General features: G+C 49.0%; 2 protein-coding genes across 2 annotated transcripts; one reads left to right on the top strand and one right to left on the bottom strand.

Annotated features, from left to right (window-relative positions):
* The first annotated feature begins 3,925 nt into the window (after positions 1–3,925).
* Positions 3,926–5,717, top strand: ATP5MF (ATP synthase membrane subunit f). Its single transcript, XM_061346392.1, has 4 exons — positions 3,926–4,074; positions 4,170–4,277; positions 5,094–5,210; positions 5,537–5,717. Exons 1-4 carry the CDS (start codon positions 3,954–3,956, stop codon positions 5,563–5,565), a joined length of 375 nt encoding a protein of 124 aa, XP_061202376.1. The 5' UTR covers positions 3,926–3,953; the 3' UTR covers positions 5,566–5,717.
* A 1,104-nt stretch (positions 5,718–6,821) lies between these two features.
* On the bottom strand, positions 6,822–13,699 carry CPSF4 (cleavage and polyadenylation specific factor 4). Its single transcript, XM_061346413.1, has 8 exons — positions 13,420–13,699; positions 12,443–12,493; positions 11,547–11,699; positions 10,666–10,761; positions 10,424–10,517; positions 9,658–9,730; positions 8,732–8,824; positions 6,822–7,861 (listed from the first exon to the last, which is right to left on the bottom strand). Exons 1-8 carry the CDS (start codon positions 13,520–13,522, stop codon positions 7,793–7,795), a joined length of 732 nt encoding a protein of 243 aa, XP_061202397.1. The 5' UTR covers positions 13,523–13,699; the 3' UTR covers positions 6,822–7,792.
* Positions 13,700–13,794: the final 95 nt, after the last annotated feature.

Below are 13,794 nucleotides of genomic sequence, written 5' to 3'. Positions count from 1 at the left end.
GGTCTCTATAGTTTGGAGAAGAGGAGATTGAGGGGTGACCTTATTAGTGTATATAAATATAAAGGGGGAGTGTCACGAGGATGGAGCCAGGCTCTTCTCAGTGGCGAACAATGAAAGGACAAGGGGTAATGGGTACAAATTGGAGCACAAGAGGTTCCACTTGAACCTGAGAAGAAACTTCTTCTCAGTGAGGGTGACGGAACACTGGAACAGGCTGCCCAGGGAGGTTGTGGAATCTCCTTCTTTGGAGACATTCAAGACCCGCCTGGACACGTTCCTACTGTGATACTGTGAGAAGGGAAGGCTGCGTGGAGACCTCAGAGCAGCCTTCCAGTATCCAAAGGGGGCCTATAGGGATGCTGGGGATGGACTCTTCCATTAGGGACTGAGTGACAGGACAAGGGGTAATGGGTTAAAACTTAAACAGGGGAAGTTTAGATTGGATATAAGGAGGAAATTCTTTACTGTGAGGGTGGTGAGGCACTGGAATGGGTTGCCCAGGGAGGTTGTGAATGCTCCATCCCTGGCAGTGTTCAAGGCCAGGCTGGACAGAGCCTTGGGTGCCATGGCTTAGTGTGAGGTGTCCCTGCCCATGGCAGGGGGGTTGGAACTGAATGATCTTAAAGTCCTTTCCAACCCTAAGTGTTCTATGATTCTATGATCCTTGAGGTCCCTTCCCACCTGATGTTCTACAATTACTGTGTTATCAGTGACCACCAGGCCCAGGTGAGACCCTGAATTTCCAAGGGGTGGCACACACCACAGAACAGACGATCCCAGCCTCCTCCCAGACTGAGAGATGTTGTGTTACACTTCTTACTTCTCCTTTACTTCTCCTTTTCAGCGACATTAATGAAGTGTTACTTAACTTTTCAGGCCACAACTGTGGGTTGAAAGCTCCAATGTCATGTGTTAGGGCTGCTACCGGAAAAAGGAAACCTCTTTCATACCCATTGACGTCTGTTGCAAACACTCCGGGTTTCTGACTGACGTAGTCCCTATTATTTCTATGCCATTACTTATAAACTTCACAGCATTTTCTAGAGGGGTCTTCAGTAAGCTGAAAACCTCAGGGCAACACTCCATTAGGCTTTTAGTTTTATAGGTTGGGTTAAACCTGCTTGCAATCAGTAGGTTGAACTGCATGCCTTTATTTAGGGTAGCTGAAGGAGACATTAAGTCTATTTTCACCCACAATGCAAAACTGCTCAAGTACCTGAAGGCTCTGGGAGGACAGTTTTGGGTAGGATATTAAAAGGAACAAGGTTATGTGTGGCTGAACAACACAGTTCAGGTGGAGGAGGAGACAGAAGACAGCACATTGAAACAGGCAGGGAACAGAAACTTCAAAGAGCCTGAACAATCATTGATATAAAACCTGAATACAAGAAAACAGAGGGATTTGGGGTCACACTGCTGCCTGGAGCAGGTCTGGAGCTATAAGTAAGGAAACTGGCTCTCACTTGCGTGATTCCTTCTGTGTTCAGAAAAGCAGGGCTGTGAGCAATCTTGTAAGCAAACAGAAATACATCAGAAATGCCTTCCTTCATCAGTCCTCCTCCTCCCCCCATCTGCATCAACCAACAGGACCCTGTGTTTTGGCCAGCAGCACAGGTCAAAGGCAGGAAACGTGTGCTGCAAAACCTCCCACCATCCAAACCATTAACTCTTCCCGCTTGGTGCAGGATTAAGATGGCACAAAGACAACAGCACTATGCCTCTCTTACTCTACCAGAGCAGAACAAGGCCAAGGGTTGGGTCAGTGCTGTCTCTGCTTGCACGGGAGATGTTCCCTTGTTACTGACTTCCATTCCTGCCCTAACAAAGCAAATGCCTCCAGAGCTTGCTATAAGCACTCTGAGGAACTTGATGTGCTATTCTGCTCTGCAGGGAACTCCTGAAAATGAGGCACCCACAACTGGCTTTCTTCCTGCAGGTGAATTAATGTGCCTTGCATGAGCGATCCCATTTAAAACAATAGGTCGCCTTGCAAGAACGAGGGAAGCGAGTCTGAAGCATGCTTTTATGCAAGGAGTATAAAAAGGCCACACAGTTCATCGGGGGACACTCGGCAATAAAACGACAGTTACCTGTAAAGTGAAATAATAAAGGATAAATTTTTAATAAGGGTATTTTTAACTCATTTAACAAGGACTAAATTTGGAAGCCTTTCTTCAAGGGATCAGGCACAGTGTTCTTCCCTAATCCTACTTTCTAATAATAAGGAAAAGGAAAAACAGGCAGTAATCTATTCCTTCTGCTTTTATTTTTAACGCTATGCTATGGGAGAGCACTATTCCATGTAAATAAATGAATTTCCATAAACAAGCAGGTGAAACAGACCAGCCACTGTGTAAGACGCCTTACAGAGTACCTCAACTCATGTAATACCGGGTAACACAAACCCTAACGCAGGGATACTGTAGTGCCAGGAGGAATGAATGTGGAATAAGACTTTATGACCTCAAGGAAGTTCAAGCTGCAAAGATCAGTTTATGGAGGAGCTCTGTGGGCTGCGTTCAGCGTCCTTGATTTAGTTTTCACCATCTCCGATCCGTCTCAACAGCTCTAAGTGCGATGGGGATTTCATATCCAGGCACTATGGGGTCCTGGATGCGCTGTCAGACACAGCGGTGGATGGCTGCTCCCCGTTCACTGCTGTTATCACTTCGCTGTCCATAAACAAGACCTAACTCTGATGCGAACCTGGATGATTCCATGTACAACCTCTAGAGGTCAGGCTCATGGAGAGCATCCCTCCTGCGGCTCCGTTGTGCTACATGCGGGTGACACCTGCCGGAGTCCTCACCCCCGTCCCACCACCGATGCTGCTCTCTCTGGGCGCCTGAGTGCATTAAATCCCCTAAAAAGCCACTCGGGAATACGAAATAGTTCCTGACGGCTCCTTCCTATTGCAGGGAGGCAAAAGATGTCTTTATCTGCACGTTACCTCTTCCATCACTCTGGTTATGCAGGTTTACTTCCATTGTATACCAATGCCTTTGGCATCCTTCCTGAGGAACTGTGGTAAAATGCAGCATATTCCCATAGGGAAAAGTCCTGGGTGGGCAGTGAAATAGAACCGCAGGGTACGTTATTCATCTGCCACCTAATCCCTATGAAAAATACAGCTAAACATTCCACCTCAGAAGACTGCAGGAGAGGGGGTGACCCCTGAAAGAGGTCTGAGAAGCCCTCATCTCTTACACTGAAATATGATAGCAAATCTATAGCATGTTGCAGTATAGCCTATCTATGGATGCACATTTACAGGGCTAAGAGCTTGTTCAGAACTGGAGAAAAATCATTTGTGGGACACCAGCAGCCCCCCCCAACCCGATAATGAGGTCTTGGGATGATGCTGATGGAGAAATGGTGGGGTTTTCTCTCCCTGCTGTTTCCTCACAAGCTGCAGCGCTAACACCCGACACTCACAGGGATGCTGGCACCTTCTACCATCAGAGTACACCCTGCATAAGGTGTAAGGAAGCAGTTCTGCCCTGTGAGGGTGCTGAGGCGCTGGCACAGGGTGCCCAGAGAAGCTGTGGCTGCCCCATCCCTGGCAGTGTTCAAGGCCAGGTTGGACACAGGGGCTTGGAGCAAGCTGCTCTAATGGAAGGTGTCCCTGTCCATGGCAAGCGGTTGGAGCTGGAGGAGCTTTAAGGTCCCTTCCAACCCAAACCGTTCCATGGTTCCATTGCTGCTGCTGCTGCTGAGATCTCTCAGGGCAGGAAAACCCTCATGGAGACCCCAGCGCAGTGACAGGCCTCCATGCTGGCAGGCCCCCACATGCCCACTGATGGAAGCAGCGTCTGCCGCCCCCATTGAGGAACCAGCCCCTCGGTGAGGAGATGGGAAGGGACAAGGCGACACCACCGCGGCCATCACCTCCTCTGGGGGCCGGTCCGGAGCGGGCCGATGGAGGTCACCAAGGGAGGCCGGACCCCCCCAACATGGCGCCAGCCCTTCGCCACCCGCCCCAACATCCGGGTTCCGCCCGACCTTCCTCCCGGCAGCCTCAGCGCGGCGCTTCCCTGTCGGCCCCTCACAGCGGCAAGATGGCGCAGCCGCCGGGTGAGTGCGGCGGGGCCCCAAGGTGACCGCGGCTCCCTCCTTCCCTCCCTCCCGTCCCCTCTGACCGGCTATGTCTGTCTCTTTATGTGCTGCAGTTCTCCTCAAGGACATGAAGCTGATGGACGTGAAGCTGGGACAGCTGCCCAGCTGGCTGGCCATGAGGGACTTCACCCCCGGCGGCATCCTGGGGGCCATACGAAGAGGTGAGAGGAGCTGTCCTGCTCCGCGGCCGGCGGGAACAATGAGGGGTGCGGATCCCTTCTCCTGCCGGAGCTAAGGCACATCGGTGCATGAGCATCGCTGGGTGCTGGATGTGGAGGGGGATCTGGTACTATCGGGCTGGTTCGGGGTGATTTTTTGCTTTCTCAGAACAGCATCTCCTTTTTAGCATCGTGTTTTTCCATCGGTAGATTTGTTTCTTGCTTGGGCTTTATCCACCAAAGACTTGTTTTTGTATGCCTTCTTGTGTAAGTTTTGACCCATGCCCTTTGCTGTAGATTTTATGTATGCTCTGTGGATTGTATGCTATGGCATTCGGGTAGATTTAGAGTCATAGAATGGTTTGGGTTGGAAAGGACCTTAAGATCATCCAGTTCCAACCCCTTGCCATGGGCAGGGACACCTCACACTAAACCATGGCACCCAAGGCTCTGTCCAACCTGGCCTGAACACTGCCAGGGATGGAGCATTCACAGCTTCCTCGGGCAACCCATTCCAGTGCCTCACCACCCTCACAGTAAAGAACTTCTTCCTTGTATCCAATCTAAACTTCCCCTGTTTCAGTTTGAACCCATTACCCCTTGTCCTATCACTACAGTCCCTAATGAAGAGTCCCTCCCCAGCATCCCTATAGCCCCCCTTCAGATACTGGCAGGGTGCTCTGAGGTCTCCACCCATCCTTCTCTTCTCTGAGACCCTCGCATGTTCCTTAGAAACCATTTACCCAAGCTGTGTGAAACCAGGCTGTTTTGAGACACTGCCCAGTGTGTAACTCCTCTGACAACATCCTTCCTCCGCAGGTTACAACAGATACTACAATAAATACATCGATGTGAGGAAAGGGGGCCTGGGTGGCATCTCCATGGTGCTCGCTGGTTATGTGGTTATCAGCTACATCTGGAGCTACAGCCACCTGAGTAAGTAAAAGCACTGTGGCTCTATGTGAATAGCATGGCTTGGGAGGCTGCTTGTGTGGATGGCTGTGCACACCACTGCTGCTTGAATCCCAGCCTGTGAGCAAGCAGGCTTCATTTAGCTGCAAAACACTTGAGTATTTACTAACTTATCAGATGGCCAGTGGTTTCTTGGTGATGTAGCTCTTGTTGCTTGTCTGACCTGATGGTGCTTAGAAACTGCATGCTCGGGTTTGTCCTCAGAGTGCTTTCTTTGCTGTAATTTCAGGTGTGGTGTGTATTTCTGGTGACTTCAGTAAAACTAACCTGCTTTGTTTTGCATGCTGCAGAGCACGACCGCCGCAGGAAGTACCACTGAAAGTGTGGCTTTCAGGAAGTGAAGGTACAGCTCTGGAACAGACCTGGCTACTGAACAGTTACCCTGACTGAAGACATCACAACTATTCATACTAACATCTGTACTGTTATGACCAATAATAAAGTGCAGACACTTCATGTGTACTGAGCTGACACTCTCGTAACTGACTTGTTCATTGTACTGTGCAAGTGAGGTTTTGGCTTCTCAGTTTCACCCCTAAAACCTAAGGGTTGGGAAACTATGACAACTGATCCCTGTTTTAACTTTGAATAAAAGTAAAAAGCATTAGATTACTTCTTAATGCCCATTAGTACAGGATGGAAGTAGCTGAAAGGATGCATTTTGATTTGAAAGAACAGTATCTGAGCTTTAGGTGGCTTGGTGGTGTGGCCATGTGTTTCTGATCCTTAGTCAGGCTGTCAGCTGGGGACTGCAGGTATTTGGGCAGTTTCCAGTTGGTCTAGCTTTAAAGAGGCCTGCAACTCCCACACTGTCACTGGGATTCTAATGCTGCTTGCCTCTGATAACCTGATATTTCTATTAAAACCTTGCTTTCATTGCTAACAGAAGCTGGAGGGCTCTTCTGAATGTGTATAAGCTTATATTAAAACGGAAACTACTGCTTGACTTCAAGGCAGTGCTGGGAAGTTTTAACAAGAGCCACAATGTTCATAACTGCAGCTTAAAGGAGCATCTGAGGGTTTGGTCCCATTCAGCAAGCACATCCTGCCATGCTACCTGCTGATGCTTGTAGCTGCAGGTGCAACATGCAGTATGCTTTTCTGACCAGGAGGGAGAGGGAAAAGCACTTCTTAAGGGATGAGAACAATCTCTGAAGAGCTATGGTGGTAACAGGAAGGCTTTTGGGTTTGCAAAGCATCTGTTCAGATAGGGAAGACCATCAACTCAACTAGATGAGGAAGGTGACCAGGTACCAAAGTGTTCTGCTCCTTTTCCATATGTCCAGTTACACACAGGTAACACACAGTTTAACCACTGTTCGGCCTCTGCAGGCACAATGTCTTACAAGCAGCATCCAATGGTCTGTCATGAAACACCTGCTTTGGCTGACTCTCCACAGTGAAATAATAGCAGTCATTCAACACAGGCTCTGGTCACTTCATCCAGGCACATTGCCTTGTTCTTACAAGAAAAGAAATTCACACCCAGTTTTTTCCATCAGTCCATTTCAATAAAAACAAACCAAAAAGGCAGCAAAGGAGAGGGCTCAGAATCAATGAGGCTCACATTGTCGGTACATTTTTTGTCTTGTTTTTAATTGGTGTTTTATCATTGGCCCTTTGGAAATAATCTTCTCACAAAACGAAAGGAGTTTGGCTACAAAAATTGCTCTCAGAACACTCTACCACTTTTAAAAGCAGTGTTCCATAAGAATATATCTCTTCACTTCTCAGTCTTTAGGCTATGGAAATACCTGCTCAGTGTGAGCTGGACGTCGGGGGGCTGAGACAAATCTATTCCTGTCTTCAAGCTGTGTTCATTTCTCCTTGCTGTTTGCAAAGGGAACATGAGCACAGGCATGGCTTTCCTATAATCATTGTTCCTCACTGTTTGGCTAAGCACAGAGATGCCAACTTATTCTCCCCTTGATCAGTTCTCACCCAGAAGATGAATTTCGAACCTTCAGTATAGCAAAAAGCACAGAAACAAAGCAAGTGGATAAGAGTTTTACAGCCTCACATACGTGAAGCCTTAAGTGAGCCACCAGGACAAGCTCATCGACTACAACAGGCTGGACCTGGGAACACGACTTTGCTTTTTAAGAGCTACAGGACAGCAGAATCCCTGCTTCCTCACTGAAGGGAAGGCATTTCAAGTATGAGTTTTCCCAGTCTGCCTGCTTCCATAGGTTCCCCAGAGAGAAGTGGCAGAAGGAAAACACTTTAAAGAAACACTGGCAGAAGACACATTTAGGTAGAGTGCTGCACCAGTGAGGGGTTTGCGTTATCGATTGGCTTTTAGATCTACCTTTCAGCAGGGCTCAGTGAAGAGAGGCAGAGGCCAAAATCTATTTTAAAAAGGTTAAAACATAAAACAAAACAAGTTGTGGACAGTTACAAAAATGTTGCTTAGCAGCAGCCAGCCTCTGACCAGTTCTTTCAGTAATGGCATTAAAAAACCCCCTGATTAATAGTTCAAGACATAGTGCTAGGCAGAAACCTTTTCTCAGCGTTAATAACTCCCTCGCACTCTTCGTTCTGCTTTTTCACTGTCCACTGAGAAAGGCCAGATGTCCTTTGGTGCATCTGTTGGCATAATGACCTTTTTCACCACACTAAAAGAGAAAGGAAGAGAGAGCAATTATTACACAGTTACAGCTCGTTTCCTCTGGCTGCCTTTATCAGCAGCATCTGTTCAGATGCTGTGTATGGAAGATGCAGCATTTTGCAGGGGAAGTGAACCACAGAGTCACAAGGGACGTGATTTATGGGCTGTTTCCACTCCTTGGAGCAAAAGCTGCTTCTGTGCTGGGAGCAACATGATGCCATGTTATTGTACTACAGAAGAGAGAGCTCGCAGCGCACCGCTATGAACAGTGCAGAGCTCTAACACACAAGAAGATTCCAAGACTATTCCACCTAACGGGCACTGTATCAAAGATCTGTGGGACACTCCCAGTCAGCTATCCTGACTTAGGGCATCACCAGCAGAGAAAGAGATGTCCTCATCCCACTCTTGACACACATTAGGCCACACCTGGAATACTGGGTTCAGGTTTGGTCCCTAATATGCAATAAAGATGTGGACAGGCTAGAGAGGGTCCAGAGAAGAGCCACAATGTTCCAAGGAGTGGAAAGCCATGTAAGGAAAGGCTGACAGAGCTGGGCTTGTTCAGCCTAGTGAAAAGAAGGCTTAGGGGAGACCTTGTCACCATGTTCCAGTATTAAAGGGTGGCTACAAAGACTAAGACTCCCTTTTTACAAGGAGTCACATGGAAAGGATGAGGGGCAGTGGGGACAAGTTACTGCTGGGGAGATTCTGACTGGACACAAGAGGAACAACCAGTCACTGGAATAATCTCCCAGGGAAGTGGCTGACTCCCCAGCACTGGATTCTGTTAACACTGAGCTGGACAGGGTGCTGGGACATGCACTCTGTACTTCCTACATCCAGCACCCTCTGCTTTCCCTCCCCTCTGGCCTACCTTGTAGCAGGTGACTTGCTCCAACGGCCGGGGTCCTCTGTTCCCAGCGTTGTTATTTTGAGACTGCATGACTCCGATGACTTGGGGTGTCCTCTGTTGGTCAGGAGAAGAGTTCCGAGTCGTTAAGTGCATCAAGGATAAAGAACTTTCCGGCTGTTACTTTGTTAGAAGGGAAAAGAGCACCCCATACATCAAATGATCAATTTTCCTCCAAATCTGTGTGTGGGTGCTTTGCCAGCTGGAGTAGCACAGAGAAGGAATGGAGCACTGAGGCTTACAAAGCCCAGCAATTCTGTTTTTCTCTGGAAAGCAGATTTAGGGAGTAGGTTTAGGCTGCCAAAATATCCCTTGTCATCACTGACAGGTATCACATAGATTACAAAAACTGGCAGATTGCTGCACAACCACGTATGAGGTGCTTCTATGTCACGTGGGAGTGCTCTGTGACTACATCTCCACGTACAGTTGAAGCAATGGTAGGGTTTTCATCACTAACAGCACTCACTGTTGTCCACTGCTTCATTATTGCATTGCACCCTCTCTTCCAGGCAGTACCCCTAAGTAACAGAACTGCTACTGTTGGCCTTTGAGCTGCAGGACAGTACCAGTGACCAAGGTTAACCAAGGCATGGGGAGAAACAGAACAAAGCAAATCCTCACGGTACTAGGATGAAGGCAGCAGCCAGTCTGTTGTGATCAGATGGTGGACATGAGAAGGCTGGAAGGAGAACAGTGCTTTGTGATTGATTAGGATTTGTTCTCCAAGTCCTTAAATACAAAAGAGTATCATATCCTCTCATAAAAATAGGGTTTTCCCTCATTCAGTGAGTATTTCTCCAATAAAGACTTTCCAGCAAGAGCCCAGGTGTCCAGTTTTGACTACAGAGCACTGCAGGCAGTGCTTTGCAAGTGAGGGAACTGTGTACCTTTTGCTGTGCTTGTGTTGGTTGAGGCAGCGGTGGTTGCTCTGTGGTTCCCATTGGCAGTTCAAACCGAGGGCTGGATTAAATGGAAACAAGAAAATTGATCCTTAAATCATAGGTCAACATTTTACCATCAGCTCAATTAACTCCAACCAACCAAGCATTCAGCCAAGTCAGTTCAGCCCATAGGGAACAGACTTTCCCCCTCCCCACTTCTCCTTCCATTCTGATGCTCAGCAATTATTTATAGGAAAATTACAATCTGGGATGTAGTACATCCCTCTAGCTGTGAAGTCTTCTGGAACAGAAGACTGAGCTGAGCTCTTAGGCAGAAGCTCTTCCCTGTGAGGGTGCTGAGGCGCTGGCACAGGGTGCTCAGAGAAGCTGTGGCTGCCCCATCCCTGGCAGTGTTCAAGGCCAGGTTGGACACAGGGGCTTGGAGCAACCTGCTCCAGTGGAAGGGTTCCCTGCCCAAGGCAGGGGGTTGAAATTGGATGAGCTTTAAGGTCCCTTCCAACCCAAACCATTCTATGATTATCTGATAAACCCATGTGATCCCACTGCACTGAGGAGATTTGATCTCCACTCTGAAGTCTTCAGGGTAACCCCCTAAAGAGACCCTGGCCCCATATCCTTAGATCATTACAAGAAACTAAACACTGGCCAAGTCTCCAAAGCCACTGGGAAGCACTGGAGCACCCTTGTTTGACATAGACCCGATTATAAACACAAACACAAGATGACAGGCCAAGCCTGGAAGCATACTCACTGCATGAATTTACAGCTAGGCCCCTCTGGACAGAATCCTACCAGGTAATTCACACAAATGACTCTCCGAGTGTGCCGGTGTCTGCAGAGGGGACCTGCAACACAAAGCTCAGCAGTTCACGTTCCATGTATACGTACCCCAGCACTCAGTAGCAGCAAGTACACAAGCAAATCACTCAGAGAAAGAACAGCAACACCCTACCCTTGAGTTACAGCCACAGAAGCAGCAACTGTGGGACATACCATGTTTACAGAAGCCTCTGTCATACCAGGGACAGTCTTTGATCTTAGACTCCGGGTCAATGTGCAAGAATGGGCATTCTTTGTTACTGCATTCCCCTGTAGCAAAGGCAAACACACTTATTAGTCAATTGTGCAGGTTCGAGATCAAATGGTTCTCAAAACGTTACCTGGCTCATGTAGCTCCCACAAAGCATTACCAGCATGGATAAACTCAGGCACAACAGTCATACTGCCTGCCTTACCCTAGACGAAGAACACCAAGGACTCACCCCTGGTGGGCAAAGTTCTACCAGGCTGGATAAGACACGTGTGCTTTTAGAAACAATGCACGAACTAAACTTAAAAGAGCAGTCATGGTAACAAAACCCAAACATTCAGTGCACCAGAAGGGTGGAGAAACTACAAATTGCACACTAACCTCAATCCAAGGAAACCTACAAGACTGTAAGTTTCTGACAGCAAGTTGCCTCATTATGTCCACATCTCCAGAGCTGGAAAGCAAGTGCATAAAAGTTTTGCACCCCCATGCCCTCTGCTGCTCATCGTCTCCCCCAAATAAAGAGTCATGCAAAGATCAACTGCTCGGCCTACTCAACTTGTACCCAAAGAGAACGTAAGGCATAAAACACAGTCAAAACTTGAACTTCCCAACTCTTTCCCCAAGGGACAAGCTCTTGAGAGAGGAGACATCTATAGTAGGTCACAAATTTAGGGGGGTAATAAAGTGAAGGACTAACACCTGAAAACATTACGGTTTAATATCATCAGACAGAAAAGAGATGTAACGCTCCACAGATGGATAACAGGGATGTACCAGGATCCTCTTCACCAGACTCCCACGCCAGCAAGGAATGCGAAGTAGGAGTTACAACAGCCCTTACCAAATTTGGAGTAGAAGTAACACTCAGGCATCTTGGTCATGTCATACTCGTGTAGAAACTCGCACTGGTCTCCCTTTTTGCACAGTCCTCGTAGCCAGTGTTTGCAAACAACTGTCTTCTCCCCACTGATGTGTCGGAACGGGCACATACCCCCTGCGGAAGGACAGGGCAAGGAGAAGGGAAAGAACAACACGTAAAATACACAGCACAAGGTGGCACAGGGCAATAGCAATGCTTTTTATTGTCTTCCTCTGCAAGACAGGGTTTGGAAGACACCACTTCTTGTTAGGAATTTAGTCTTTAGCGGTAATAGCAAAACAGGAAGGTCCAGATGAGCCTTATGTCGCCCAGTAAGCAACAGCCTCCAGCTCTTAATCATAGAATCAAGCACGTTGGAAAAGACCTTTAAGATCATCAAGCCCAACTGCTCCCCAGCACTGCCAAGGCCACCACTTATGGCCTCATCTATATGGTTTGTGAATGCTTCAGAGGTGGTGACTCCAGCACTGCCCTGGGCAGCCTGTCCTGATACCTGAGCATCCTTTGGGGAAGGAATTGCTCCTAATATCCAAGTTAAACCTCCCCATGTGCAGCTTGAGGCCGTTTTCCTCTTGTCCCATCCCTTGTTACGTGGAAGAATCCCAGCTACCAAGAGCCACAGCAATAATCCCAGCACATCCACAGCAAGATCTGTGTGTGGCAAGTTCAAACCTTCCTTTACTGGTTGCATCACTTATTCACCTCCCCACTCCTCAATACCATTATTTCCCAAGTGCTGCATCCTTCAGTCTCATCCTCACTCTAGGCTTTAAAACCACAAGAATACCATAGGCAGTGCTTGGAACCTCTGGTTTCCCTCTCTCCAGCCCCGTAATTCCATTGGAAACTTCACTTGCCTTTACCACAGGCCGCTTTTAGAAAGAACTCGCACACAGCCGCGCCGGATTCTGTGGAGAGAAGAAACATAACTCATTTTAACTCAGTTTGGTGGCAACTTTTAACCTATTTCCTTCCCCAGAGGGACCATTTGGTCCTTAATATCAAAAGGAAAGCAGTGCTTTGGTCCGGTTCGGGGAACTTACTGCCCTGCTTAAGTTCCTTGTTCCATTACGACCCTGGCAAACACCTGCGTTCTTGTTGTGGGGCAACCAAAGGGAACTTGCAGAGACTTAGTGGTGCTTGTTTTGCTTTCCACCAGGTATTTAGGTTGTGTTGACTGGGTTTCCCTCTGCTGTTAAGTCAATCGTGTCAGTGCACACTGCAATTACAGCCCTGGCAACAACAGCCTTACAGCTTTTGACCACAAGAGCCTGAAACAACCGTGGGTGCGTTATCCCTTTCTGGTCCAACAGGAACCACAGTGTTTGAGGGAGTTAAAACACAAACTGAGGAGCCTGGAAGCTTCAGCAAACAGAGTCTCCTGCAGACCACCTGCATCTGGTTATCAGACCAAAGGAAAGGCTTAGAGCCGAGACCATGGGTATACCCAAAGGAGAAACATAGAATAGTTAGGGTTGGAAAGGACCTTAAGATCATCCAGTTCCAACCCCCCTGCCATGGGCAGGGACACCTCGCTCTAAACCATATTACCCAAGGCCTCGAAGCCTCCCTATCATCAAAATACCTCATCCATCAGAAGGGAATGGGGATACAACACCAGTTACTGTGCAGGAAAGCGATGTTTATTCATGATAACGCCCCAACTTCCATTCTCCAGGCTCTCACTAAGCAGTAACACCTGGGTTAACACACAAACCTCACCGGGGACGCGGAATTCGGGTGGCTTTAAGGACAAGCCCTTAGCAAAGCGCTCAGATCCACGGAAACCTCCCCCCGTTCCCCCAACCCGGCTCCTCAAGGTGCCCGCACGCACTGTCCATGCCAGGAAAGGGCAACGGCTGCGCCCCCAGCTGCTGCTCCACGGCCAGCTCCAGGTCGAACTTGATGTGGTCCACGCTGGCGATGAGCTCCTGCATGGTGGCGGCTGGGGGCCGGCGGCAGCGGGCCGGCAGCGGGGGTATGGTGGTGGTGGTGATGATGGCGGCGGGAGCAGCGGGCGGGCGGGCCCGGGCAGGCCCGGCCCGGCCCGCTCTGCTCCGCGCCGGCAGCGCCTGAGGAACGGGGAGAGCGGCGGCGGCAGCACCCGGCCGCCCCGCGCCGCCCGCCCGCGGAATGCCGGGAGTCACCCCCGACCCGGCTGCGCCGAGCTCCGGCGCAGGCCGCGCCCCTTCCGCCCCACGGTAGGGGT

This window comes from Neopsephotus bourkii, unplaced genomic scaffold, assembly GCF_033783945.1.
Source record: "Neopsephotus bourkii isolate Nb327-2 ecotype Australia unplaced genomic scaffold, CSIRO-AGI_Nbou_v1 NB_39, whole genome shotgun sequence".
Classification (NCBI taxonomy): domain Eukaryota; kingdom Metazoa; phylum Chordata; class Aves; order Psittaciformes; family Psittacidae; genus Neopsephotus; species Neopsephotus bourkii.
This window is presented reverse-complemented; position numbering and strand designations above follow the sequence as displayed.